General features: G+C 38.1%; 1 protein-coding gene across 4 annotated transcripts in view; it reads right to left on the bottom strand.

The window, feature by feature from the left end:
- Positions 1-24,092, bottom strand: part of BMPR2 (bone morphogenetic protein receptor type 2) — a 105,760-nt gene that overhangs the window by 14,283 nt on the left and 67,385 nt on the right. For all 4 annotated transcript variants that reach the window (XM_049798477.1, XM_049798486.1, XM_049798495.1 and 1 more), the window contains exons 4-7: positions 7,641-7,751; positions 7,040-7,131; positions 4,784-5,014; positions 723-837 (exon numbers count right to left, since the gene is read on the bottom strand). In XM_049798477.1, coding sequence (XP_049654434.1) covers positions 723-837; positions 4,784-5,014; positions 7,040-7,131; positions 7,641-7,751 — 549 coding nt within the window. The remainder of the gene's footprint in view (positions 1-722; positions 838-4,783; positions 5,015-7,039; positions 7,132-7,640; positions 7,752-24,092) is intronic.

The following is a 24,092-nucleotide window of genomic DNA, read 5'->3' as shown; positions in this document are numbered from 1 at the left end:
GAATTAACGATACCATCCTTTTATTTACTGCCAAAAAGCTAACACTTCAGTGCCAGGCCATATTCTGCAGCCTGATACATCACAGATTTCAGAATATCTGCTTTGTAATCATGATACTTCAGCTGCTGAAATGCTGGCTGAAGCATGCAAGCAGAGATATAAAGATATAAATCAATATGTTGTCACATCCTGTGCTATTATAAAACACTAAAAGTCCAGCAGTATTGTTTGTACACAGTGAAGACTAGGCCCGCACCCTCAGACAAAAATAAAACTACAGTGGAGTTAGAAGATTTAATTTCTCTTTGTGTATACAGTTCACGCAGAAACTAAAAATTGCTTCGGTGATTTGTGTCTGAACTGCAAAACCAAACAGAACACCCCATATGTTTGCTCTCTGCTAGACAGACATCCAGTGCTTCAGGTCTTCAGTCATCTGTTGCCATGATACAGCAGCACTGAACAACTCTGCCTCCTCCTCTCGCCTTTCTGTGGGCCTCTGCTGGCTCTTACTCCATGTTTTCACACAAGTGTCACAGATGCAGCCCACAACATGGGATTGTTCAGAAGGAAAGAACATATGAGAAGTTCTGAGTAACCTCTATTTGCATTCATCATTTCCTACTCACCATACTGTCACAGAGGAAAAAGAAAGATAGGAATCTATTGCCTGACAGAAATAAGAGTATCTTGAACATCTTGGCATCCCTTCCTGGCCTTACCTCCTCGAGGTAGTTCCGTGTGCAGGTACGCCAAGCCCCTAGTTATAGAGTGTGCCAAACGACAAGAGCTCACCCAGTCACTTGTGTGGAGACTCAAATATTTGCACAAAGAACCCTGAAAAAAACCCCAAACAAACAAACAAAGGGGTTAAAATCATCGTCCACAGTTGAATAACTCAAAATCTTCAGGAGAGTCAGTTTTATCCATTGCTCCTGAAAGGTGTAATCCTGCAACTGCTTCTGTGTTTACCCCAATTTTCTAAAACACAAGACTGCATGAAAGTTTCATTAATTTCTAGTGCTGCCGTTTGGTTTATCTAAAGGGGAAGAGAAAATTTATCACAGGGATTGCCTTCAGGAATAATGATATTAATTATAAAACAAAAGCAAAGCATGCATTTCAATTATTCTTCTCAAAAAGTCTTGTTGAACAACAGAAGAAAGGTAACTGCAGACAAAACAGCCTGGGTTACTAAATAGTGGTCTTTAAACCATTAGCACTTAGAGAATACTTGACATCTCCCACTGGCATCTCCCCTGTTATAATCTATTTATGTATTGAAACAAAAAAACCCAAAGGCAAATCAGAATAGGAGTGAGTCCACACACACTGGAGAAACAGGAAAAAAGAATGTCATGTTCCCCTTTTCTTGAAAGAGAAGTTAAATGTGAAAAATGGTGGAATCTCCAAGAAAACCAGAAAGAAAGGTGTCAATTATGATACCGAGATACTCTAGAAACTGAGACTGCTATCTGAAACAAGAGCCAAATCCTGCAAACTATGACAGCTTTGAGCAGTTTTTATGCACATAGTCTCCAATGACAATATACTTCATTTAAACAAACTAAATCCCCATGCATGAAGAACAAGTTGACAAGTAGTCTCTGCATAGGGGTTACAAAATATTTATGACTACATGCTACCCTGGTTTTGCCTATTTAAATCTGTAATCTTAAAGAGGCACCAATGTGTAACATCTGATCATAGCCGCAACTAGAACCACATTTGGTTCAAAAAAAGCTGGTATGTGCTATTTGAGTCCATTTGGAGTTTACATTCAGGTATGTAACGCATGCACAGCCCAGATGGAGGCACAGAGATACCAGAATTTAAAGTGACTGAAGCATTAGACATTTTTTAATCCAATGCTAAAACTAAAACCAAGTTCTTGACACTCGTTATTTTCAGACTTGGCCTGTGCAGAACAAGGAACCCCTAAATAAATAACCTCCTCGGTGAAAACACAGACCAAATGTCACTCATACAAGTTTACATGAACTTTTCTTTTCATTGTTTAAAATGCTGTTTTATGAACTTCAAATAGATTTTGGTAATAAATAAAGCTGAGAATCCACCTAGAAATGAGTTAAAGAATCTTACTTTCTTTTTTTCTTATTGTTTAGAGGTTTTTAAGAAATACAAACACTCTTATTAGCCCCCAACTGCCAGCAACTTGGGTGCGGTAACAGATTTTCTTGGCTTAGTGGGTTGAGATTCCAGCCCACTCTAATGGAGGCCACAGGACTGTTGTCATGGTGTGACTGGGAAACACTCACTGTATAAAGAGCTCAAACCAACTTTACGATCTTTCTGCTGCAGAGCTTGCTAGCCACCAGATATTTTTTAAGCTAGCTGAGGGCTGTGATTGTATGCTTTTAGTGAAGTTCAATATAAATGAACCAGGAAAAGTTTTAGTCAAGATTGAGAGAGATATATAATTGTAATTAAAATTATTTTTGTCAGAGTCATGAGTTACATGTTAAATTGGGGACATTTGTTCTGATTATAAATTTTGATAAAATTGATGCTTTTATCAATCATAAGATTCTGTATGTGTTTTACAACAATTTTTCTATTGTTCTAAAAAGACATGAATGTCTGACTACTGAGGGGACGATTCTGTGGCTATTATGTATTTCCTACTATGTCATCACTTGCAACTTACTCACCGCTTATTCACCTGCCACGCCTCAGAGTACCATCAGAACAGCATGTTGATTGATAAATATATGTTATCTTTCCTTTTATTACTTGCTCACCTACTTTCTTTGGTCTGAAGACACGTTTGGATAACAATACAATTTGGGTCAAACCTATCTGTCTTGCTTTCACCGAGGCACCACCAAGAACAATTATCTGTGTGAAAGTGTTCGGGTTTGTGTATTCCTATTTCTGAAAAGGAAAGCATTTCAAGGGAGAATGATGTTTTGGATGGGGAGTATTTCACCTGCACATCTTGTATGGGTTACTCCTTATTGAAATAAGATTTATGGCTCCAGTTTGAACAGTGCAATTCTCGTTTAGTAGGGCTGCCACAGCAGGCTTCCTCCTCTGCTGTTAACTCCACATACAGCAGAACATCTGCTCACTGAATTAAGGATCACACTGTGCATTAATTACACCTGCTGTGCACTTTTTCCAATGACTTCCGAACCACCAGTGGATTGATTTTAGACTAATCTTGCTGTTCTTAATACCATATTGGGAAAGAATCTGATATGATGTCATAAGCCTCATCTGTGCATGTAATCAGATCATTAACAGATCCTGTTTATATAAGCAACAAGACACAATTTTCAATCAAATTACATTTCAGATGAAAATCCTTTCATTCAAGAAAACGGCAAAACTGGATCACCTGTTATGACAGTTATGCTATGGCTTCCCAGGAGCAGAATACTTGCTTGATTTCACTTAACTCAATTAGTTGAAAACAAGCCCACTCTGCCAGCGCAGGCCAGAGCTGACGTGCTTTGTCACTGTCCATCTGGTACAGGCACGACTGAGGTTTTTCTATGGTCATTTCTAGTCTCTGCAATCTCTTCTTAGATGTCCATCTCATAAGCTGACATGATCAAGTGTGTTCTCACTTAAAAGTTTCAGTTTAGATACTCTTTATTTATTTGTGAAGTGCTGCTGCCTTAAATTTGCATATATATTTAGATGCTTATATACACATATGCATTTAACTTTCAACACAAGCATATATGTAGAGCTTAAAACACCCTAAGACAGGCCATCGTTACTGCTATTTATTACTGCTCTGTTTCTTTTTGCTACTTGAATAAACAGGTTTTGTCCTACTGTCCCCATAACAAATCAGGCTTCAGCCATCACCTTTACACACTGGAGTAAATACAATGTAAGTTCACTTACTTCAGACCAAAAAGCTCATTAAAAAAATTATTTAACTGAACAATTAAAGTTCCTTCCCATACACAAGCCAAAAAACCCCAAGATAAATTGTGAAATGTAATTTTTTGCATTTTCATATATATAAACCCCATATACATTACATTTTATGATTTTTCATGAAGGCAATTCACATTTATGCTGTGTATTTTTAAAACATTTTTGTTTCTATGCACTTGTACAGACACACACACACACACACAGAGTGTTAGGAACTCAAACCAATGAATTTGAGGGATATAAGCATTCAGTTAGCTAAGGAGATTTGAAGATAAGGTTCTGGAAAGTAAGGGTGCCTTCTTAAGATTTGTCCTACATCACCAATATATGGTGCAGCAAAATAAATATGGTATGCCACAGAAAGCTTTAAAGAAGATAACAGGATGAAAAGCCAACATGATTTATAGTACCACAAACTTGTTTGACAATATTGGGTCTACTATGTTTCATTGTAAAAAACCCCACCATTTACAGCTACTGAGTGAGGTCATAACTACCATAACAGAGATATAATGTCTTAATACTAAGAAGTTTTAAATTTATTATATTATTTTTAAGTAAAAACAACTCGTCAAATTCTGTTCTTGAATATTGCACAGTTGACTAAAAAAACCTGCATGGTAACCAAAAGCAAATACTACAGCTAAGAATTTGTAAGACTATTTGGTAGCACTAACTGGGAAATCTTAAAGGGTATTACAGTAAACCACCCTGAGGTTCATTAAAATTGTAATTTATATGGATTACTTTTACATTACTGTGCAAGAAGCAACAATGAAAAAACCTTGCAAATACTAAAGTACATCCTTGTTATGTGGCTATTCTGAGGAATCTAAACCAATCTGATTGATTTCTTTGAAGCACTTACATTGGGGTAATACTCCATCACCAATAAATATTCCATACGGCCGTCTGCAGTGAATCTCTCATCCCCCACAATGAAGCGCGCAATGTTGTCATGCTCCATCAGTGGAATCCTGTAAATGTTCCTCTCGTTGACAAAGTTTTGACGATTAGCAAAAGAAAATACTTTCACAGCAACTGGACGTTCATCTAGGGAGCCTTTATACACTGCTCCGTATCGTCCCCGGCCAATCAACTGTGAAAAAATGTAAATAATTAGTTCACTAAATAATAAATGAAGACAAAACCCAAGTTTTCACTCTACAAAGATTGTACGTGAACTTTTACACTGACTTACACTACAAAAAATAGTGAATATAGTGAATATTTTGTATTGAAAACTAGAATTAGAATGCTGTCACAAAAGCTATTTTGGAGCTGGAAACCTCAGCATAGGACAACTTAGATCTTAGTAAATCGATCCATGGTCTGAATACCCAGTAAATAAATCACAAATAACCTATTCAGCAGTTATATATATAGAATCAATAAAATCCATGTGGTTTGTGCTGCTAATTCTCTTATTAAACTTTTGCCTACTAAACATTTATAGCTTTTATGTGATCAATTTTAATTAGCTCCAGAGATCACAGACGTTAAGCTAAACATTTTAGGTTTAGGATAGCTTTATAAGCTGTACCTTTTAGGTTAGTAATAACAATATATGCATTTGTAGTGCAAAATAGATACCAAGAGAGGTAAACAGGTTTTAACAGAAAGGAATAATTAATTCCTTACTACCTGTGAATCTTTATTCTAGCCCCCACTGTGTTAGACATTCTTCACAGACCAGCCTTTCCCATCTCCATGGCAACTAAAGAAAGATGCAATCTCTGCTCTAAACCAAAACGTAGGACCACCTTCAGGAAGAGCCCTAGTTTCTAAAGCTCAAAAAATTCTAACTACATAAGAATTTAAGTATCAATTTAAATAATTTTCAGGAAGACCTAGACATGAAACGGTAAGGATTTTACAGACCAGAATCTTTTTACTTTTTAAATACTTACACTTGGAGGAGGAAGGAAAGCAGAAGGGATTACAAAAGCAATGCTTCTAAAGATGATAAAATTGTCTAACAGGAAAGTTTTCAACAATAAAGTATCCTTTAACATACAGACTTGCTATTTCTCAGTCCTTCCATGTCAGTGGATTGCAAAAGAGCAGCGAGTCACTTCAAGGTACAAACCTGGAATGTATTCTACCCACAGAGAGGTCAAAAGGCAAGCACAGGTTAAGACAATTTGTTCTGCAACACCTTATGACTGGGGGTGAGGAAGACGCCATAGCAGATCTCTTTATCAACGTAGTTGCTGCTTTTTCCAAGACTGCTTATCAGTGTGAGTAATTTAATCTGGGGCTTTGCATGCTTCTACAATACACATCCTTATACTCTTGTAAACTCTCCCTCAAGTACTTTTTTGTTGGTAGAAAGCTCCCAAACTTCTTTGCCGATTAGTCTGCTGTCACCATTAGCCCAGACCACACTGCATCTCTGCAGTCTGCGTCTCTAGGTGTGAATTCTAATGGGCAAAAAGAAGAAAAGTACCACTCTCTGAGATTCTCTCAGTCATTCTGCTGATTTATTTCTGGCTAAAAGCTTTTAAAAATTCCCTAAGTTCTATCAAGCATACCAATTGAAAACATAACATTTTGCAGCTTTCTAATGACATGTCTAACACCAAGCTGAGTAGAAAGTTCTGGTTGGCCTCTAGTTGCCATGGAGATAGAGAGTACCCCACTGTGAAGAATGAGTATACATAAATGCACCACTACTGAAACACACTGCTCTATCTGCAATAAATTCTATATTCCAATAGTGTTACTAAAGCATTTCAAATGACTACAGTAGGACACTGTACTTCAAGTGATCAGTGTCAAGCAAAAAGATGGATCTTTTGATGTAATGCTGAAATACAGCACATTCCAATTTCCCCTCTTACCTCCCAGCGTTTAGTATTTCTTCTCAAGGTAGAACATGTTCTAGCTAATACCAACAATTTTACTAACAAAACCAGGCAAAATGTAACTGTGGTAACCTTTTTTTTTAATTTAATTTAATTCATTTTTTAAAATTTTCATTTCTTCTTTAAACTGTGATTTAGAAGAAAACATTACAGGAGCACTGATACATTTATTTCTGTAACTATACCTGGGAGGTGATATGACCACAAGTGTTACATTGAATAAAAATGAAGATTAAGAAACAGAGTTGAACATTTACCTCCAACAACTTTAGATTATCCAGATCCAATGAGGGCTCTGATGCTGCTGCCTCCATCATGTTCATACTGTGCAAACCTTGTTTACGGTCTCCTGTGGAAGGAGGTGAGGAGGGAATCAGAGAGTTTCCTTTTTTTGCCATGCTACAAGTGAAAAAAATACAACTTACCTGGGACTTGGCAGAAACCCATATTGTAGGCAAGGACATAACAAGTAAAACGGAAACATGTAAAATCTTCTCAGAGTCACTGAAATCAGCAGTGAAGGTGCTGATAGCTACAAACTTAACGCTATCTGCTACACAACTATTTTGATAATTGAATGTCACTGGCAATAACTATAAAGCACGTTCACAACCTCACTTAAACCGTGTTGAGCAGAAAATCTCTTGAAGAAAAATGGGTCCCAAAATGCCAGCTTGGAGAAATCATAAATCTCTCTGGACTGTTATGAAAGGCATATCACCATAAAGTTTCAGAGAGGAGAAAGGGGAGCATTATGTACAAACATATAGTAGAGACTGGGAAGAGCAGAAGACATAAGTATAACTTTGAGACACAGTCAAAAGAACAATAAAAAACCCCAGTATCGTCAAACCCTACCTGCAAGCATCCTGTATCCAAAGAACAGAGCAGCAATCAAAACAGCCAGTACAGACACAGATGCAAGGGCAATAACTATAGTCTCATCTCGATGAAAAGAATGAGAAGAATCTGAAAGAAAACAAGAAGAAGACTCTTTAATTGTAAATTTGAAAGAATCAGCACTATAAAACATGTAATTGTTATTACAACAACGAGGAAAAAAAATTGCACTCTGGATTTTAAGACACTGCACTAAACTCTTTTTCCTCTTAAAATCTAGGGATGGCAAAAGAGCTGATCAGCAGAAATACAGTTGAGTGCAGGTTCATTGGCAGCTTTTCCCAGTCTACCCTTGCAGAGAGAAGCACCAACAGCAGAAAGTCAATCTTCTTTCTAGCTGACAAAGTTCAGTCCAGCCATACAAGGCCAAGTTGATGCAGTCCTGCTCTTCTATCTCTGCCTTAATCCAGCTTCCTGGTATGAACCAGGTTTGTAACCTTTACAAGTTGGGGTTTTTTTCCATTATTTTTCCCAGAATGGAAATCTCAAAAAAGTTTGCTAATAATGCTGCAAATGTGATGAATACTGAATGTTTTGTATCAAATATCTACAATGTACATTAGATACAAGTCCATTTGTGGAAATATTTCAAAATACTTTGGAGTATTGATTTGTTTTTTGTTGGGCCTCAGACAGTTTTTAGCATAACTCTCACTCCTTAATTCACAAAAAGAAATATCTCCACAGACTGCAGCAGAGTATCAGGAAACCTGAAACAACAGTAAAACACTAAACAAAATTACATAACTAGTTTTATTGAGCCTTTTTTAAAATAACATTTGATTTTTGTCAAAATGTCAGTACCTTGCTTTATCTTTCTTTTTTTTTTCTCTTCCAGAGCAGGGGAAAAAGTTTTCATGAAAAAATTTGTTAGTGTCTTGAATGGTTAAGTTAATGCTTCTCCATGTCAGACCCCAGTCTTGCTTCTTGTAGGCATATAAAACTTCAGCCACTTTTATATTAAAATTTATTACTGCAGATATTCCTCTGATGTCAGAATCACTGGAATGTGGCACTACAAGACCTCATTTACTTTGGCTTCAAAACCAAGTTTGGGAACTATGTTTAAACTTGTCTTATATATTGCTAAAAGTACTCCTTAAAAGACTGTAATGAGACCTCACTATGCTAAAACCCACAAAATATAAAATGCACACAAGGCTTAAACATTAGGTAAATTTTAAGGTGAGACTGAAATACAATCTATCCCAGTCTACACTAGCTGAATAAACTGACAAATTCACTTTCCTTGAACTGCATTTAAAAGAAATTAAACATGATTCACTTATTCCAGTTCCCAGTGTGGATAGATGCAAGAGAACCAGGTAAGAAGAGAAAGCAAATTTAAAAGACAACAGCTTCCATTTCTACATAACCATAATGGTAAGAGGAAATAATAAAAAGCTGGTAAAACAAAATACCAGTGAGAGTTTCAGCTGTAATAGAAGTATGTGAAAAATCACCCACCAAAAATAACATGCACCTTGTATCTGATAAGCCCTTCAAATAAGAAGGAGCTTGTGATAATCATGACACCATCAAAATTAAATTTGTTCCATCAAAAGAAATACCATTACTACATATACAAATATATATTTCAAATTCAAAACGTATACATACATACATATATATTAAAAAACACAACATCATAAAGGAAACTTACAGCATACAAAGCTATATAAAATATTACACAAGTGTAAGAAGCTGAATAATTGCTGGCAGGGAAATGTAATTTTGACTTTCATATTTTTGTGAATGGAATTTACATTTTATTGGCTTACCTTTTAAAATATATATTAAACGTGGTGGGTTTTGCATCAGTTCAAGATAGTGCCTAGGATGTACTAAGAAAATGCAGGTTTTGAGGGGCCGAGCTTTATGCTATAATCTCAGCTGTATTTTCTTTGACCACGCAACTAGGAGCAGCCATTTACCACCTTCCCATTGCTAAACATTCAGTAATCGTTTCCACTACTGTTTGCCAAATGTTATCTAATACCCGACGTTTGATTGCTCTACTTTATTCCTTCTTATAATCAAAGGGTTAACAACATGCCTCCATCATGAGGGCCCTCCTCTACGCTGGAACAGGGTTTTGCTGTTCCTCCACTCCTAGCATGGCCGAGGGCAAGGGCATCCTGAGCAACAGGGGTTATTTAGCAGCTCTGGCTGCACTGGCACACTTGCTCTTTCTCCTGTTAGAAACCTGTGAATGGTGGCATTATGCAGGCTGGAGAGCTACTAGAAAATCTCCAAATAACATTTTGTGCCGATCAGCAGTAGAAAAACATGCAGAGAAAAAGGACTGTTGCTTTCTCTTTCCTTGATAGACCATTCCCTCTGGGGGCTTTTTCTCTTTAGTGGGTAGCTGTGCAGCCACCAAGTAACCTCAAAGAACTTCCCTGGCCTTCAACAGGAGCATTTTAATTTTTTTAAGCAGAGTTGTTTCTTAACAAATCTTAGATTGGCTTATCTTGAACCAATTTTTAATTCTTATAAACATTTTAAAATGATGGTGTCAACATTCCAATACCCAAGTCAGTCCTACAGTGTGAGCTACTATTGTCAGGTTGTTGAGCAACATTTATAAATTTAAGGATAAATACAGATTTCTTAATAAGGGTAACTGAACACCTCAATGGAGTGGGAACGTGCAGCTCAAAACAATCTGAATGAGTAAAATGCTGCATTTGATGGCCAGTCATTTCTCAGCAAGGACAATTTCGCTATCTTTTACTTGTAATTCTACGTAAAAAGAAAAGCACAAAACAAACAGTATGACAAAAGTTCCAGATGGCCACAAAAAAACCCACAAAAAGTATTATTTCTATCTGCCCTCTATCTGTTCCATATGACTAATAACTTTTGATGTTGTCAGATTATCAATCTTCCTTAAATAGAACAAAAAGGGTATGTCATTTATTGACCCAGTTTTAAAACCTTCCAAAGCTTAACAAGACTCTTATTAACTAATTAGTTTTTTCAATCCATCTCTTTCTTTGGATATATTTCATCTTTAGCCTGTTACACCAGCTGCCGAGTTGACTTTAAATGCCTAGATGAGAAATGCCGGCAAAGCCAAAACCAGACAGGACCTCTCAAGGCATTGCAGAGGTTCACATTTCCTCTTTTATCTACTTTTAAGTAAAATAATACATATTTTGTATATACATACACATACAAGCCATATTTCTCTTGGTATTATTTGGAGATGCATTTTAACTAACTCACCAAAAGGCACATCAGTGTGGGTCAATGAAAGTAATTACTGACCTTTAAGCAAGGCACTTTTTAAATAAGAATGTAAAATACACATGTATACAAATTTCTTTTCATGTTTTCTTCCATGAACTTATAGTCCTGTCTGAAACAACGACAAGTCCTTAAGATTAAGAAATTAATTATGAAAGTTTATTTGATATTACACTTTCTATCAGTAGCTCCAGATGCATCACAGAGCATAAACAACATTTTCTGAAGTAAGACTTTGTTGGTCTGAAACTGTTAACAATCCCATCCCCAAATCAGTGAACTCTGCTTTTAAAGTTTATTTACAATGACAAGACTCCTGCCCTACGCCTTCAGTATTTTTTTGTCATGTCATAGTATGAACTGACTTTAAACATGCATAACTACTATTCAACAATCTCATTTGAGTTTTGGGGATCATTACCAATATGTGGGTATTTCTTTAGTGACAAATACAAACCAAACGAAAAACCAACTGTCCAACAGTGGTTTCCAATTTCAGACTGGGAACACTGGTATCTCAGTATTATTCCCAAACCAATATGTAGCATAAAAAAAAGCAATAGCATATGCTGAGCAGAATTAGCTGCAGACTCTAGAAAATCCACTAATTAAGGAGCTGACTGCTGAGCCAAATTCTACCTACACTTGTACACAGAAGATATCAGCAAAGCTTCTTCAAGTTTATGTTACTGTTACTGAAAGCAGAGGTTAGTGTAGTTGCTTGTTTCACTGCTATTTATATGTGAGGGTTTTATTTCCAACTTCCACTTAGGCTCCCTGATCTAAACCAAAATCTGCCAAAACAAAAAATTAAAACCAACAGAAACTGTTGTAAGGCCCAGAACACCTGAAGAGCCAACTTCTTATCCCACTTGGATGGGAGAGGGAGAGCACTGCTGACAGGGCTACTGACTCTTCAAGCAGCACTGTGAGGATGCCATTTAGAAAGCACCCAGCATGTACACACTTCTATCTTGAAACATTACTGCCAGTAATTCTGAAACTAGTCAACATTTTTCTGAAGTCCACTAAAGCCATCACAAAGAAATATCACAGCAAATAGTATAACAGTTGTGTTGTGGGTTTTTTTGTTTTGTTTTGTTTTTAAAATAAGAAAAAGAAACAAAGCACAACTCATTAAAACAGAGACGACCTCCTTCTAGCTGGGGAGCAGCTGGTAACCAACAAGCCACCGTTCCCAGAAGCGTGCTGACCTCACCATCAACAAAGAGCTTGTTTTCAGGTTCCAAAAACCCGAGTACAACAGCTCCTGTGTATGGAGAGAAGTTTGTCAAAGGTACACACGAATAATTGAGAATGTATTTCAGAGCAAACTGTGAAGGAGAATGCTTCTAACACTCAGAAGTGAGTCATCTGGCTGAACCCAGCCCTGCACTTCGGATACTCCCTGCAGGCACTTCTACCACATTAGGGATTTCTCTCTCTTCTCTCAGGCATCACTGCCATAATAGTTTCCAAACACTTAGACAATATCTTTGGTAAATTAATTTTTTAAAATTAAGCTTCCACATTGCCACATATGGAGGTTGTCTACTGCTGCCTTCCTAACCTTCCTCAGGAATGACACAGAATGAAGAACACTGACAGTGCTAATGGCTTCAGGAGGAATAATATTTTTCCTTCAAATTAACTTTTCCACTATAAACATAAGCTTGTAATAGTAATTAATGCAAAAGTATTCCAATCTGTGCCTCTGCTTGAAAAAGCTTCCTCTTTTATTTCTCTGTAATTTAACTTTCAAAAATGAAAGGCTCTTTTATATGCTTCCTCTTTCCATACTTTAAAATCAGCATTTATCCTATTACCAAAGAACACTTTGAGAAATCAGAGAAAACTGAGACAAAACTAGTTAACAACGGCCAACAGCAAAACAGTCTGTAAACATACAGAACTCTTCCCTGGGAGCCAAAAAGAGGATGCGTAATTCCTGTATCTTCCTTTCCCATCAGCAAATACTGTGAAACCTGCAGACAGCTATCGCCTTAGTTCCCCCCACTCTGATATATCTTCCCTCTGTGGCCGCTGCAGATAAAGCATCAACTAACCCACCGCCACCAATGTTACTGCGTCAGTTCAAGCACCCAAGTGTGCCCTGTGAAGGTAAAATATTCCAGCCTGGGTCACAAACTGTGAAGAACCCATGCAAAGTTTTCACATTTCCTACTTCACTTTTCACCAGATTGTTGGCCCTGATACTATTAATACCATTACAAAATATGAAGCAAATGGAATGGGAAATGACGAGAAGGAAGGATAGTCTCCTTCTTATAGCAGCTGAAAGCTGTCCTGAAAACTCTTCTCTACCACTATACCAAAGGTACTACACCATGATGGCCAAAGAGCTCCTTGGGACACTGTAGAGATCACTGTTATGGTGAGACATCTTAAGACAGCCATGAGAAAAGGCAGTCAGTGTTAGCCATGTTGAAAAATTAGGAATCCCATGGGGAAAAATTTGATTGTATAATTAAAGGCTGTATCACAACACGTACACGGAGATGGCCTTAAAACTGTGCAAGCAATGACGTTGTTTCCTTCTAATCTTTGAAAGTTTGAATATGAAACCTTAGCCTTTGAAATGTTGTTTCAATGCTATATATTTATATGAGAGTGATCATATAATAAAGGACATTTGCACACAAATTTCCACCAGATCTCTATATTGCTATTAAGGCTTTTCATTCCATTTTTAGAAATCTGTCTACTCTTCATGTAAATGACTCACAGCTGTGTATTTGTCACACAGTAGTAAATAATTCTATAAAATATGTGTGTATTTAAGTTTAGATAAGCATCGTATAAAAACATTTTAGAGAAACATACAATTATTCTATATAATGAAAATCAGTTTTAAAAATAACTACCTAAGTTCCCACAGAATTTCTGGTATCGCTATATCAGAAGCCAAGTGGTCTTTCAGCTGATAGGTACCAAAATATTAATATTTATTTAAATTGCCATATCACCAAGTAAGTAGCAACGTTAGTCTCCAACACATAAGGAAAACACCATCCTTTAATCTTCACAGTACAGTAACATCTGATTCTTCAAAACAACTGCAGCTGTATGGACTCTGATCAAAGTCAGTAAAACTACACAGGGACTCAAAGATCTGCCCATACAGATCACTTTAAAAAGAAGCGGAGTCTTCACGCCATCCTACAACTATTTCTTTGATGTGATAGATTCAGTATGTTCATTGCCAGTCTGGTGTAGAAGTTGCTTTTCTATTAAGGACTTTCAATGATACTGAGGATGAGATCAGAAGCAGCATGAGGGAAACCTTACAGTTCAGTCACCAACACAGCGCGCGATGGAAGGCTGAAGTGTGGGGGCAATATGGCCTTTAGCTGCAGATGACTGCAAATATGCTCTGCAGATTGGAAAAGAGACTTTTCAAGTATAATTAATTCTACTTGCTTTTAAAGTCACATTTCTTTTCACAGTAGCCCTGCACAACTTTCACGACGGTGATAAGATCTTGGCCCTTCAAAAAAATATACAATTAGCAATCTTTTCCAAGGGCCTACAGATCTATTTATCTGTTCCGTCTACACGTAGCTTATATCAAACATGTCCTAGGAATCTTCCGCAGAGTGTAAAATAAGCCCTCATCCCTTACTGCATTCTAGCAGTACATTCCAACCAAACCAAAACACCTCATCAGGTCTTTTTTTCCCCTCTTTTCTGGACAGTAATCAACATTTCTTTCCAACCAACTGACCGCTACCTCATTCCTGATCCAGTGTCCCACAGCAAGAGTTCAGTCTTCACCATGCTAGAGGCAAATGACAAGAAAGCCTCCAATATAAACACTATACCAAAATGACTCAAAATATCTTAAGTAAATCTTAAATTCATTCACTACAGGGAAGAAAATGTGAAAGAAAAAAAATAAGCAGAGAACTTGCAAGGAAGAAATACATGAAGACATATGATAGCAGCCTTTTACACACATGGACATAGGTCAGACTTTCATACATGCAAACAAGAATCCCAATCACATAGCCTTCTACACCAATTTAACTAAATGCATTTAAACTTACTTTTCCAGTTAAGCTGGAACTACATTGTCAGAATACCTTATATTCTACAGACCTTTACAATGAACTCCAGCAGCAGCTATTGCCTGTTTTTCATTAAACCTATGTATAGTTGAGAATGATGAAAGGAAAAAAATTGCATTTCCCAAACAACTCTTCCTGTTCACCTAAGCTTTTATAGGTCCATGTTCTAAAACTACTATTATCCTAATTCTGATTTATGAGCCCGTACATTTGAAGTGAGGCTGTATCCTTCTCTAAGTGCTTGACAAATTATTAATAAAATCAAAATCCATGTCCACATTTTGTAATAAGATAGCATAAAATGCAAATACCCGATACCTATCAATGTGACCACCTTCAATAGTTAAATCAAAGTTAACTTAAGGAACACTATTTCACATACAATTTTTGGAGGGACCTGAATGCACAATCAAGTTAGAAAGAAAACTTTCATGGAAGAGGACTGAGCACTTGGTGTTCACACAAATGAAAAGCACAACAGGAACTGTATTTTTTGTGGGAGATGGTGCAACATTCTTTAACAAAATAATCCTGCCAAGCAGTAACCTTAAAGCAATTTTCCTTCACAATTGAAAACGGATGTTTTCCCTGGACTTAAGAGCAAATCCCTGGTTTCTAGTCTATTGACTTAGATGAAGCAGAAAATTTGCACTTAGTTCCAATCATTCCATTATTTGAAGAAGAGATTTATACAGTCACTAATATGTTTCCACTTTGCACTTAGCACCATCATATTTGACTGATTTTAACTTTTTATATAAAATCTTCTATAATCATTGTCATGAACTGTCCTTTATAACACATCCCCATGTTTTTTTCTCCATAACAGGAGAGCTAAAATTTTAATTCATTTTTGACATAATCACGTCACTGTATGGAACCTGGGCTGTAAGAAAGCACCAGATTCTCATGAGACTTGCAGTAACATCACAACCTGGCAGTGATGCATTGTGATGCATCCTGTCTGCCGCCTCAGAGAACGCCTCAAAACATCATACAGCCAGCTTGGGCTGTAAAATTTATTTTCTGTAACACGCTCCAGAGGAATCCTGCTACAGCTAGAAGTCAGTCATTCGTGATGGCAGAGTGTCAATAGGCAGATCTCTTTAAAAATCTGCTGTCAGAAAACACAGTTTAGATTTGAGCTTTCTGGGCTTTGTCTCAAAGAGGGCGGCTCTGCCGCTGCCCCTGCAGCCAGGTGGTCCGAGGGGTGGAATCCTTTCTGGTGCCTCCATCCTCCCCAGGGGTACCAGCTGCCACCAAGCACCTGATCCGGAGCTAGGCCGCGGGTATTAGATTCACCTTTTTTCTTTGTTTTGAAAACTGAAGGCTGTGCTGATACACGAAACTTAAAAATTAAGCACGTGTGGTAACTTCTTTGGCAGAGAAGTGGGTTATGCAATCCCTACCTAATGGCTCTTTCTTTGATGACTACATACAGAGAGGTGAATTAGCAGCTTGTCACGTTTGTACAGAAGTAATTCCTGAGCTGATAAAAACCCAGCACAACTTCTCTTTCTGCCTTTTCTTCTGTGAGTCTGGGCATCTTCAGCATAGTTTCTAACACTACTGAACAGACCCTTATAATCACAATGCATGTAAAATGAATAGCAATTAAAAACCAAAACCTAATTTAGATTATCTTTCTGAAGTTCCCTATATACCAATAAATACTTGGTTACTACAAAGATAAAAAAATACCTTGCTTCTGTAGGCAAACTGCATTCGAGTACACCTCAAACTTGCCTTCAAGCTTAATGGAAAGCTAATTTGGGCACTTAACCACATGCTGGGGTCATCTTCTATATTGAAATAAAATAGTCAGAAAAATGTTTTTTAATTAAAAGGCTGCAAAAAACATCTACATTGTCCCTTTATATTGATCTTGGACCAAAGGGACTTCTTTATCAAACCAAACGGTAACACAGGCTTGAACATAACGGCATTCTTCCAGCTTCTGTAAAAACACTGGATGAAAAAATGCACGTGCTGCAACAGAAAAAAATGAGTACTTCAGAAAGCCTCTTTAAAGCTATTTGAAGCTATTTTAAATCCAACAGGCTCAATAGCTAAGTATTTCATGTTTGTAATGTTCCCAGGCACTAAAAATACAGCTCAAAAAGTGACATCGAAACACTAAAATGCCTATTTTTATATGGGTGAGCAAACAAACAACCCCCACAAACCACCAAGTCTTTTAGAAAAGGCAGCTCTAATCCCGCGTGCCTGCATTTTTTGTGTCTTCGAGAGCTCCAAAGCCCAGCAATGCTGTCTACCAATCAGTCGTGCTCCCCTCGCTCCTACAAACCCACATCCCCCCCTTGCCAGCAATTTCCTCAGAGGGAAGGCTGAGCCAAGCCCAAGAAGCATGGGGCAGCCGGGCCTGTCCAAGCAGGCGCTTGCTGGGTGCACCCTGGAGGAGCGCCGGGTGTCTCCGTTCACGGCCGTGGAGCCAGCTGCGGCGCAGAGGTGCAATGCTGGTTCCGCCTGCCGCCAGCTCTGCGCTGCCTGCTCCTGCGCTCCTGGGCAGGCAGGTACACAGAGGACTAATGTCCTGTCAATAAAGCTGCACGCCCCTGACTGAGGTTCAGGAATACTTTTTTCCTGTCAACCTTAGTAACAGGCAATGAAAAATGAACTGATTTAATGGACATGATTGTATGGGGTGTTTATTCCAAAATAATTTTCCTAAACATGCAATGAAATCTGAATTACAGCACAGTTTTAGGTAACTAAAATGTTCAAATAAAATCCCAAGATTGGTACAAACAGATAAGGTGAAAATGAGTATTGACAAAACCTTTCATTACACCTCTGGTTTATGTCCTAGTACTTCAGAGCTAATGTCCTAAATCAGCTTAAAACTGTAATCTTCAATGGTAATCCACAGGTGTAGCAAATATTTTAGTATTAAAACTTAGCTCTTCCTATTTTCTTTAATTCAAGAACATTTTTCTATACTTTCAGTACAACTCAGTATAGCACACATTCTTGCACGTAAAAGGTTTTGTAATTTTAAATTTGAAGGCATGTGCTACTGGGCTGTGAGTTAAATCTGTCTGACGTTGTAGAAACACATTCATGGTTACTAAGGCTTGTGTTTGTCTGGCTAATGCCAATTCAAATAACACCCGTGGTATTCCAAAAGGTATGCATCTGATCCTGCTCTTCCTATCATGGTTTAGAAGGACAAAGTCTAACATGAAAGTACATGTCCCATTTTCCCATTAATCCTCCCTCTTACTCTCCTCTTTTTCCCAGTCATCTTCTCTACATGGCCATATAATTTCTAACTTTTAGCAGATTCTCTTTTTAAGACTTCAAAAATACTTTAAAAGTCTTTCGTAACTTTAAGATGAGAAAAATCATTACATGTCTCTACCCTCTAACATTGCACTGGTTGGTCTTACCAGGTATGTCGCAGATGAAACTATGGTTAGAAAGAATTGAGTGGTGAAGCAGAAACCGGGACGTTGGGGCCAGCCAAAAATCCCCCTCCTATCTCGCTCCAGGGTCCCTGAGGAACAGTGAAGAGTATCTTCCCTTCTCTTCCTCAAGACCTTAGGCACTCTCATTCAGTCGGCATCAGGGTCTCTCAGTTTCTCTCTCTCACTCCCATTCCTCGTTCAGCTCCCATCCAGCACAGCGCCGTCACTGAAGACACCGCTCTCCCTCTGCTGCAATCCCCTGTGTCCACGCCAGTGAGCAGAGGAAGCCAGCGGAGCAGCGGAACCTCTCCTGGTTCCTGCTGAAGACGGTCTCTCCTCCCCAGCTGGGAGGCCTTAGCAAAGGCTATTTTCCTCTATCCCTATCCTTGCTTAAATGGAGAGTCAGCTGGCTTCTGGGCAGGAAGAAACTCCTTCTCAAAGATACTTCACAGATGTGAGACACAGCTATTTGGGGACAGCCTAAAGCAGAAGGAAATTAAGGACAGAAAAGGGTCTGGAAATCTGACAAGCCCAACAGAGCAGTCAGGAGGAGGCAGAGGCATGGCCAGCACTCAGCAGGGTGGAAGCTGAAACAGCGAGAACAGCCCAGTGAGGAGGAAAGCTTTAACCTCAGGACCCCAATAAAATCAATAGTCTCCACTGACACGCAGCTTGTTTCCAAGGCATCAGCTGGAGTGACCTTCTTCAGATAACTGCATCTTGTATGAGGACACACGAGTGCATGTATCAGATATGTGTGAATGCATTTTCTTCCTAAAGGAAAGAAAAATTTTCCCTAACTTGAAATACAAAGCAAAGAGAAACTTGGGTTCTGTTTCTGGCTCTGATATATAATAGCCTGATCTTAGGCAGGTTACTTTGTTTCTTTGTACTTTATGTTAGCTAGTTATATAATGGAAAAAACAGTACGTTCCCTAACTTCAAAGGCTATTCTGATTATTTTAAAATAACATGAAGATGAAAAAGGCAATAATGATAAATAGTAATCCTTAGTTTGCACTTATGCAAAATCCTTCTACAGATCTAAGTACTTGATTTCAGATCAAATACAGACATTGTTTGATGTTCATTTCTCGCAGCACAAGCACCAGCTCAAGCATCCCTTGCCTCCTACTCCCAGGTGCCTGTTCCAGCCCAGCAGTGCCCTGACAGCTGTGCTGTACAACTGCGGTTATGCTGAGCAGGGAACTGGGTACGAAAGCCAACAGGGGACACCATGGGAGGGGAGGAAGGACAGTATCTAAGACAACACCCCTGCCAAAACAAATATACATCAATCAAATACGAAGGTTGGTATCAAAGCTATCAATTCGTGTTACACCGCGGGTATATGAGAAATACAGCTGACTTCACCTGTATAACGTGTTCTGTCTGCCCTACAGTAACAAACTTGTTTCAAACCAGGTATAAATATTTCAACACAAATCTGAATAGGTCACAGGGAGACATTTCATCATCCTATAGAATGGATTTGCTAACGATGTTGGAATCTGCGTGATTGCTAGATTAAGTTCACAGATTGAATAAAACTTTTACATATGGAAGGATACAGCTTCTGTAACTCTTCTACTTTAAACATATTTTCAATGTAATTAAAAATGTTCTTAAAATAATCCCTGAAGTTGTCACAGCCCTGAGTATTGGTTTCGGCTGTTTTAATGATGCTGTACAATTAAACTGTAAGAGTGAGATTGGTATCTTCAAAACACACTTATTTACAAAAATACTGTAGAAATTAGAATGGGGAAAAGCAGCCTTTTAAAAAATTAATACAAAGGCTTCTGTCAATCTGATTTACTCAAATCCTGAGTGTACCATGAAATCCTGTTAAATGAATGGTGAAAACCTCAAGTCCCATTAAACAAATAGAAACCTTTTTTGTGAAACAACAAAATAAAATTAAACTTGAGACTGACTCCTTCCTGACAGGTGTTCCTGCTTTAAACGCATCACAAAACATGAGAACTCATAGCCAAGGCTTTCAACTTACTCTTCTGGTTCCCAGCTGGACACCATCAAAGCATTTCTAGATTTCAGCAAAGACACTTGCCCACTTTTAATACATACTTTTTTGGTCACCCCAAATTTAAGACACCCTGAATTACTAGTTTTCTGAATTTTTTTGCCCATCATTCTCACGCTACTCTTAAAAGAAATCAGATTTAGTAATATGCAATTCTATAAACTCCATTAAAGTGAAAATGCATAACCAGGACAAAAATGAGGGTTTATGATTGCTAATTGAAATGGAAGACTTCAATCAAGTTTACACTTTTAGCCTGCACTATGGTTTGGTGGTTGGGTTTTTGTTTTTCTTGCTTATCCCATTTGCAGGTAATCACATCAGTTATGTCTCTGAGCAGGAACCATCCTATTAATGTTTTAGACAAGAGTTCTGTTTCCCAATCTATCATTTCAAAACAGATATCCAAGTGTTCTATGGTTACTATGATGCTTACAAAATACACTTTCTATTTTTCTTCCTGAGCTTCCACTTGCTGTAAGATTTCAAATCCAGGAAAGGTTTGTCAGGAGCCCAGTTCACTGCAATAATGTAGCAAGCTGTCAAGTACTTGAGCACATTTCTACCAAATAATTAAAATACAGCCACATTACAGCTGTACGCCAATATTTGAACTTCAAAAGGCATTTGCAAGTACATACTTGCTTCTCCAAAAGAAAAAAAATTGCAGCTAAGAGCACCCACCTGGTAACCATTTCATTTTATAATAATCTAGAATAAATGGAAAAGCCTGCCTTCCAATCTCATTTCAAGGGCTCCATCATAACACAAGCCAGCATCGTGCCAATAGCACTTTTGGGAATAAGACACTGCTACTGACATAACCCGTTATAATGATTACAGATACATTAAGGCAGTGAAGAAATTCATGACATGCTTCTGGCATCACTGTGGCACTGAACGTGCTAAGCTATTTGTCAGGTCCTGCTTAAGCAGAAACTGTAGAAGTGATCATTTCAATTCTTATACAGGCTGGTAGAAAAATCTCCAAGTTTACCAGTTTAATGCTCACCCACCCACTTACTCGTAAGTTAGCATGCAAGTGTGCAAGCATAAAATGAACACGTCTTTGATGAACATTTAGGTGACATACGATCTCAGCTAATAAAATATTTAGCACTGCACTCCCCCATACTGTAAGAAACTTCTGTTCCCCAGCAGACATAACATGGTGACCACACAGCCAGACTCTTACTAAATGCAGGACTGTGCTTACCTCCACTCCCTGCTTTGTGCAGTCTGTTCTAGATTATAATACTACACACTAGCTCCATGTAGGATCAAGATCAGCAGAGCTGGTGGAAGTTATTCAGACCACTATCTTTGGTACCTTATTTTACTTGGTCTACTCTGGAATATTCAGTGAAATTAAGGATTCACAATTTATGAGGTTTTCCCCATTACCAAAACGTAGTTATTATTGTCTTCGTAACAGATATCTAACACCCCAAGACTATTATGAAAACTTTCTCCCCACAGTAGAGCTTGATGTTTTCTAATTAAAATAATATTAAAAAAAAAATATCCCATTTAACTGATCTGTATAAAACCAGGAAAAATAATGTTAGCATACCTGAGGTATACAGCTGAAATCTCAGATTAGTTTAAAACCTTTCCCTTGATGCACTCTCGCCCACTGCCATTACACACTAACTATTCTCTTAGTACTGGACAGATGAAGTCTCCTATTTAACCCTCCAAAGCTGAGCAGGGTGAGCCCACATCTTCCTCGGCACTCTCACTGCGAGTGTGCCTGTACAAGCACTGTTTGCAAGAGCCACAAGGTCTGTGGACAGCATCCCTCCCAGAGCTCCTGGCACAGTGCTCAGGAGATGTGTAATGCTTTTGGTTTACAGTCTATGTTTATTTCACCCACACACATTTTTAGTTTGCACTGAAAATGCTATGAATGGCTCTGCAGCTGGGAGTGTCTAACATAGATGTGTACAGTGCTCCGCTCACCCAAACCTACGTGTGGTGGTGGACACTTCCCAGCTTCATCAGCACAGCTAACAAGCGCACATTTGATCTGCTGCTGACAGTACTGATGAAGGCAGAGAAGCTCGAGTTACTCTTCAGGGTCATTAAAAAACTTCTTCAAAAACCAGTTCAAATATTTTTTATATGCTCATCTATCACTGACTTCTGGTGGTTTTCCATGCTTTATTTCACAGCAAGTTATCACCAAGTTTTCTCTGCTTTCCCATAGCAGTGCAGAGCAGCAGTGTCTGGACCTGCATTCAAAGGAAGAACACTGCTAAGTGTAATTCACTGTGGCTCAGTTACCATCACCCATTTTACCTTACTCACTGCAATTACATCCTCAGAGAATAGAAATGGAGGAAAACAGAACAGCAGTTAGAATATAACCAATTTGTATTTGCTGCAGTTTAGATGTCTACCTTTTAGGAATTCATGTTGGTGTGAACGTGGGTATTTTCACCACCCTTAGGGGTTATTTTGTCGGTTTTGGTGGGGTTATTTTGCTGGGGGGCTAGGTTTGGGTTTTGTTTCTTTCTGAGGTTTTGTGTGTGTGTTGTTTTGGTTTTTTAAACAGTAAAACCTTCAATGTCAAAGGGACATATATATATGTATATAAACTGTACTTGTGTTTTTAACATTTGTACTAATTCATTGAGGTTTAAAGTTCTATTTCTGCATCCTTCATCACTACTTTCAGAGTGAGTTAATGCTTTAATGGGAGAAACAGAACTACAAACAAGCAACAATGATCTTAGTGGCTCCATATAGATGGGTCAGCTGTCTAGAGCACATATCAGCCACGTATTCCTTCAGATACACGCATCCAGTTTGTGAACAAATCAATAGACAGGGCTCTGAACCATCACTCAAAGAGAAATGAAAATATTTTGATTTGGCATAGGAAAAAAGTCACTTTCACTGCTACAGCTCCAACACTTGTATTTCCTGTCCAAGTGTTACAAAAGTGAGGAATGCTTTTATACAGGATGCAAGGATACCTTACCCTTGGCTCAAAGTATATATAGTTTTGAAGTCAATTTGAATGTCTGGAACAAGGAATTTTTTGCTAGTCTAAGAAAATATTTACAGGCCTGCAAGCAGTTTCTAAATGAGCCTCATGCCGCCAGTCTAAAGGAAGGCAAAAATCCAGGCCAAAGTCGAAAGCTGTCTAATGTCATCCACAAATACGTCAGAAACTTTTAGAAAATAATTGGCCTAATGCCAAGAAACATACATGCAATGTTTTGTAGGCTCAAACTTCAAAATAAATGCATAAAACTTTAGTGCTGAAACACTGAATCCACCTCACTGGAACCTTCAAAGGAATTTAAAAGAACTGGATCACAAACTCCTGTTCAGTCTCAATGCAATTTGGTGCCGGATGTCTTAGAAAAAAGAAGTCCTTCCTCAGACCTCTCAGAAAATGTCAAATCTCTCCTTCTACCCTAAAACAAGAAAAAAAAAGCTGAGGGACAAGAAAAAAAGCTAAGGCAATACAAAGTCTTCACACCTTCCTCTTTCAGTATTTTTTGTTGCCTTAGAGATTGAATTTCTACCTTCTCCCCTTTAGACCTATCTGTATAGCAATTGTTCTTCCATGAATCAATTTTGTATG

This window comes from Accipiter gentilis, chromosome 1 (genome assembly GCF_929443795.1).
Source record: "Accipiter gentilis chromosome 1, bAccGen1.1, whole genome shotgun sequence".
Taxonomy (NCBI): Eukaryota; Metazoa; Chordata; class Aves; order Accipitriformes; family Accipitridae; genus Astur; species Astur gentilis.
Note: the sequence above shows the minus strand (reverse complement) of the source record. Positions and strands in the feature narration are given on the sequence as shown.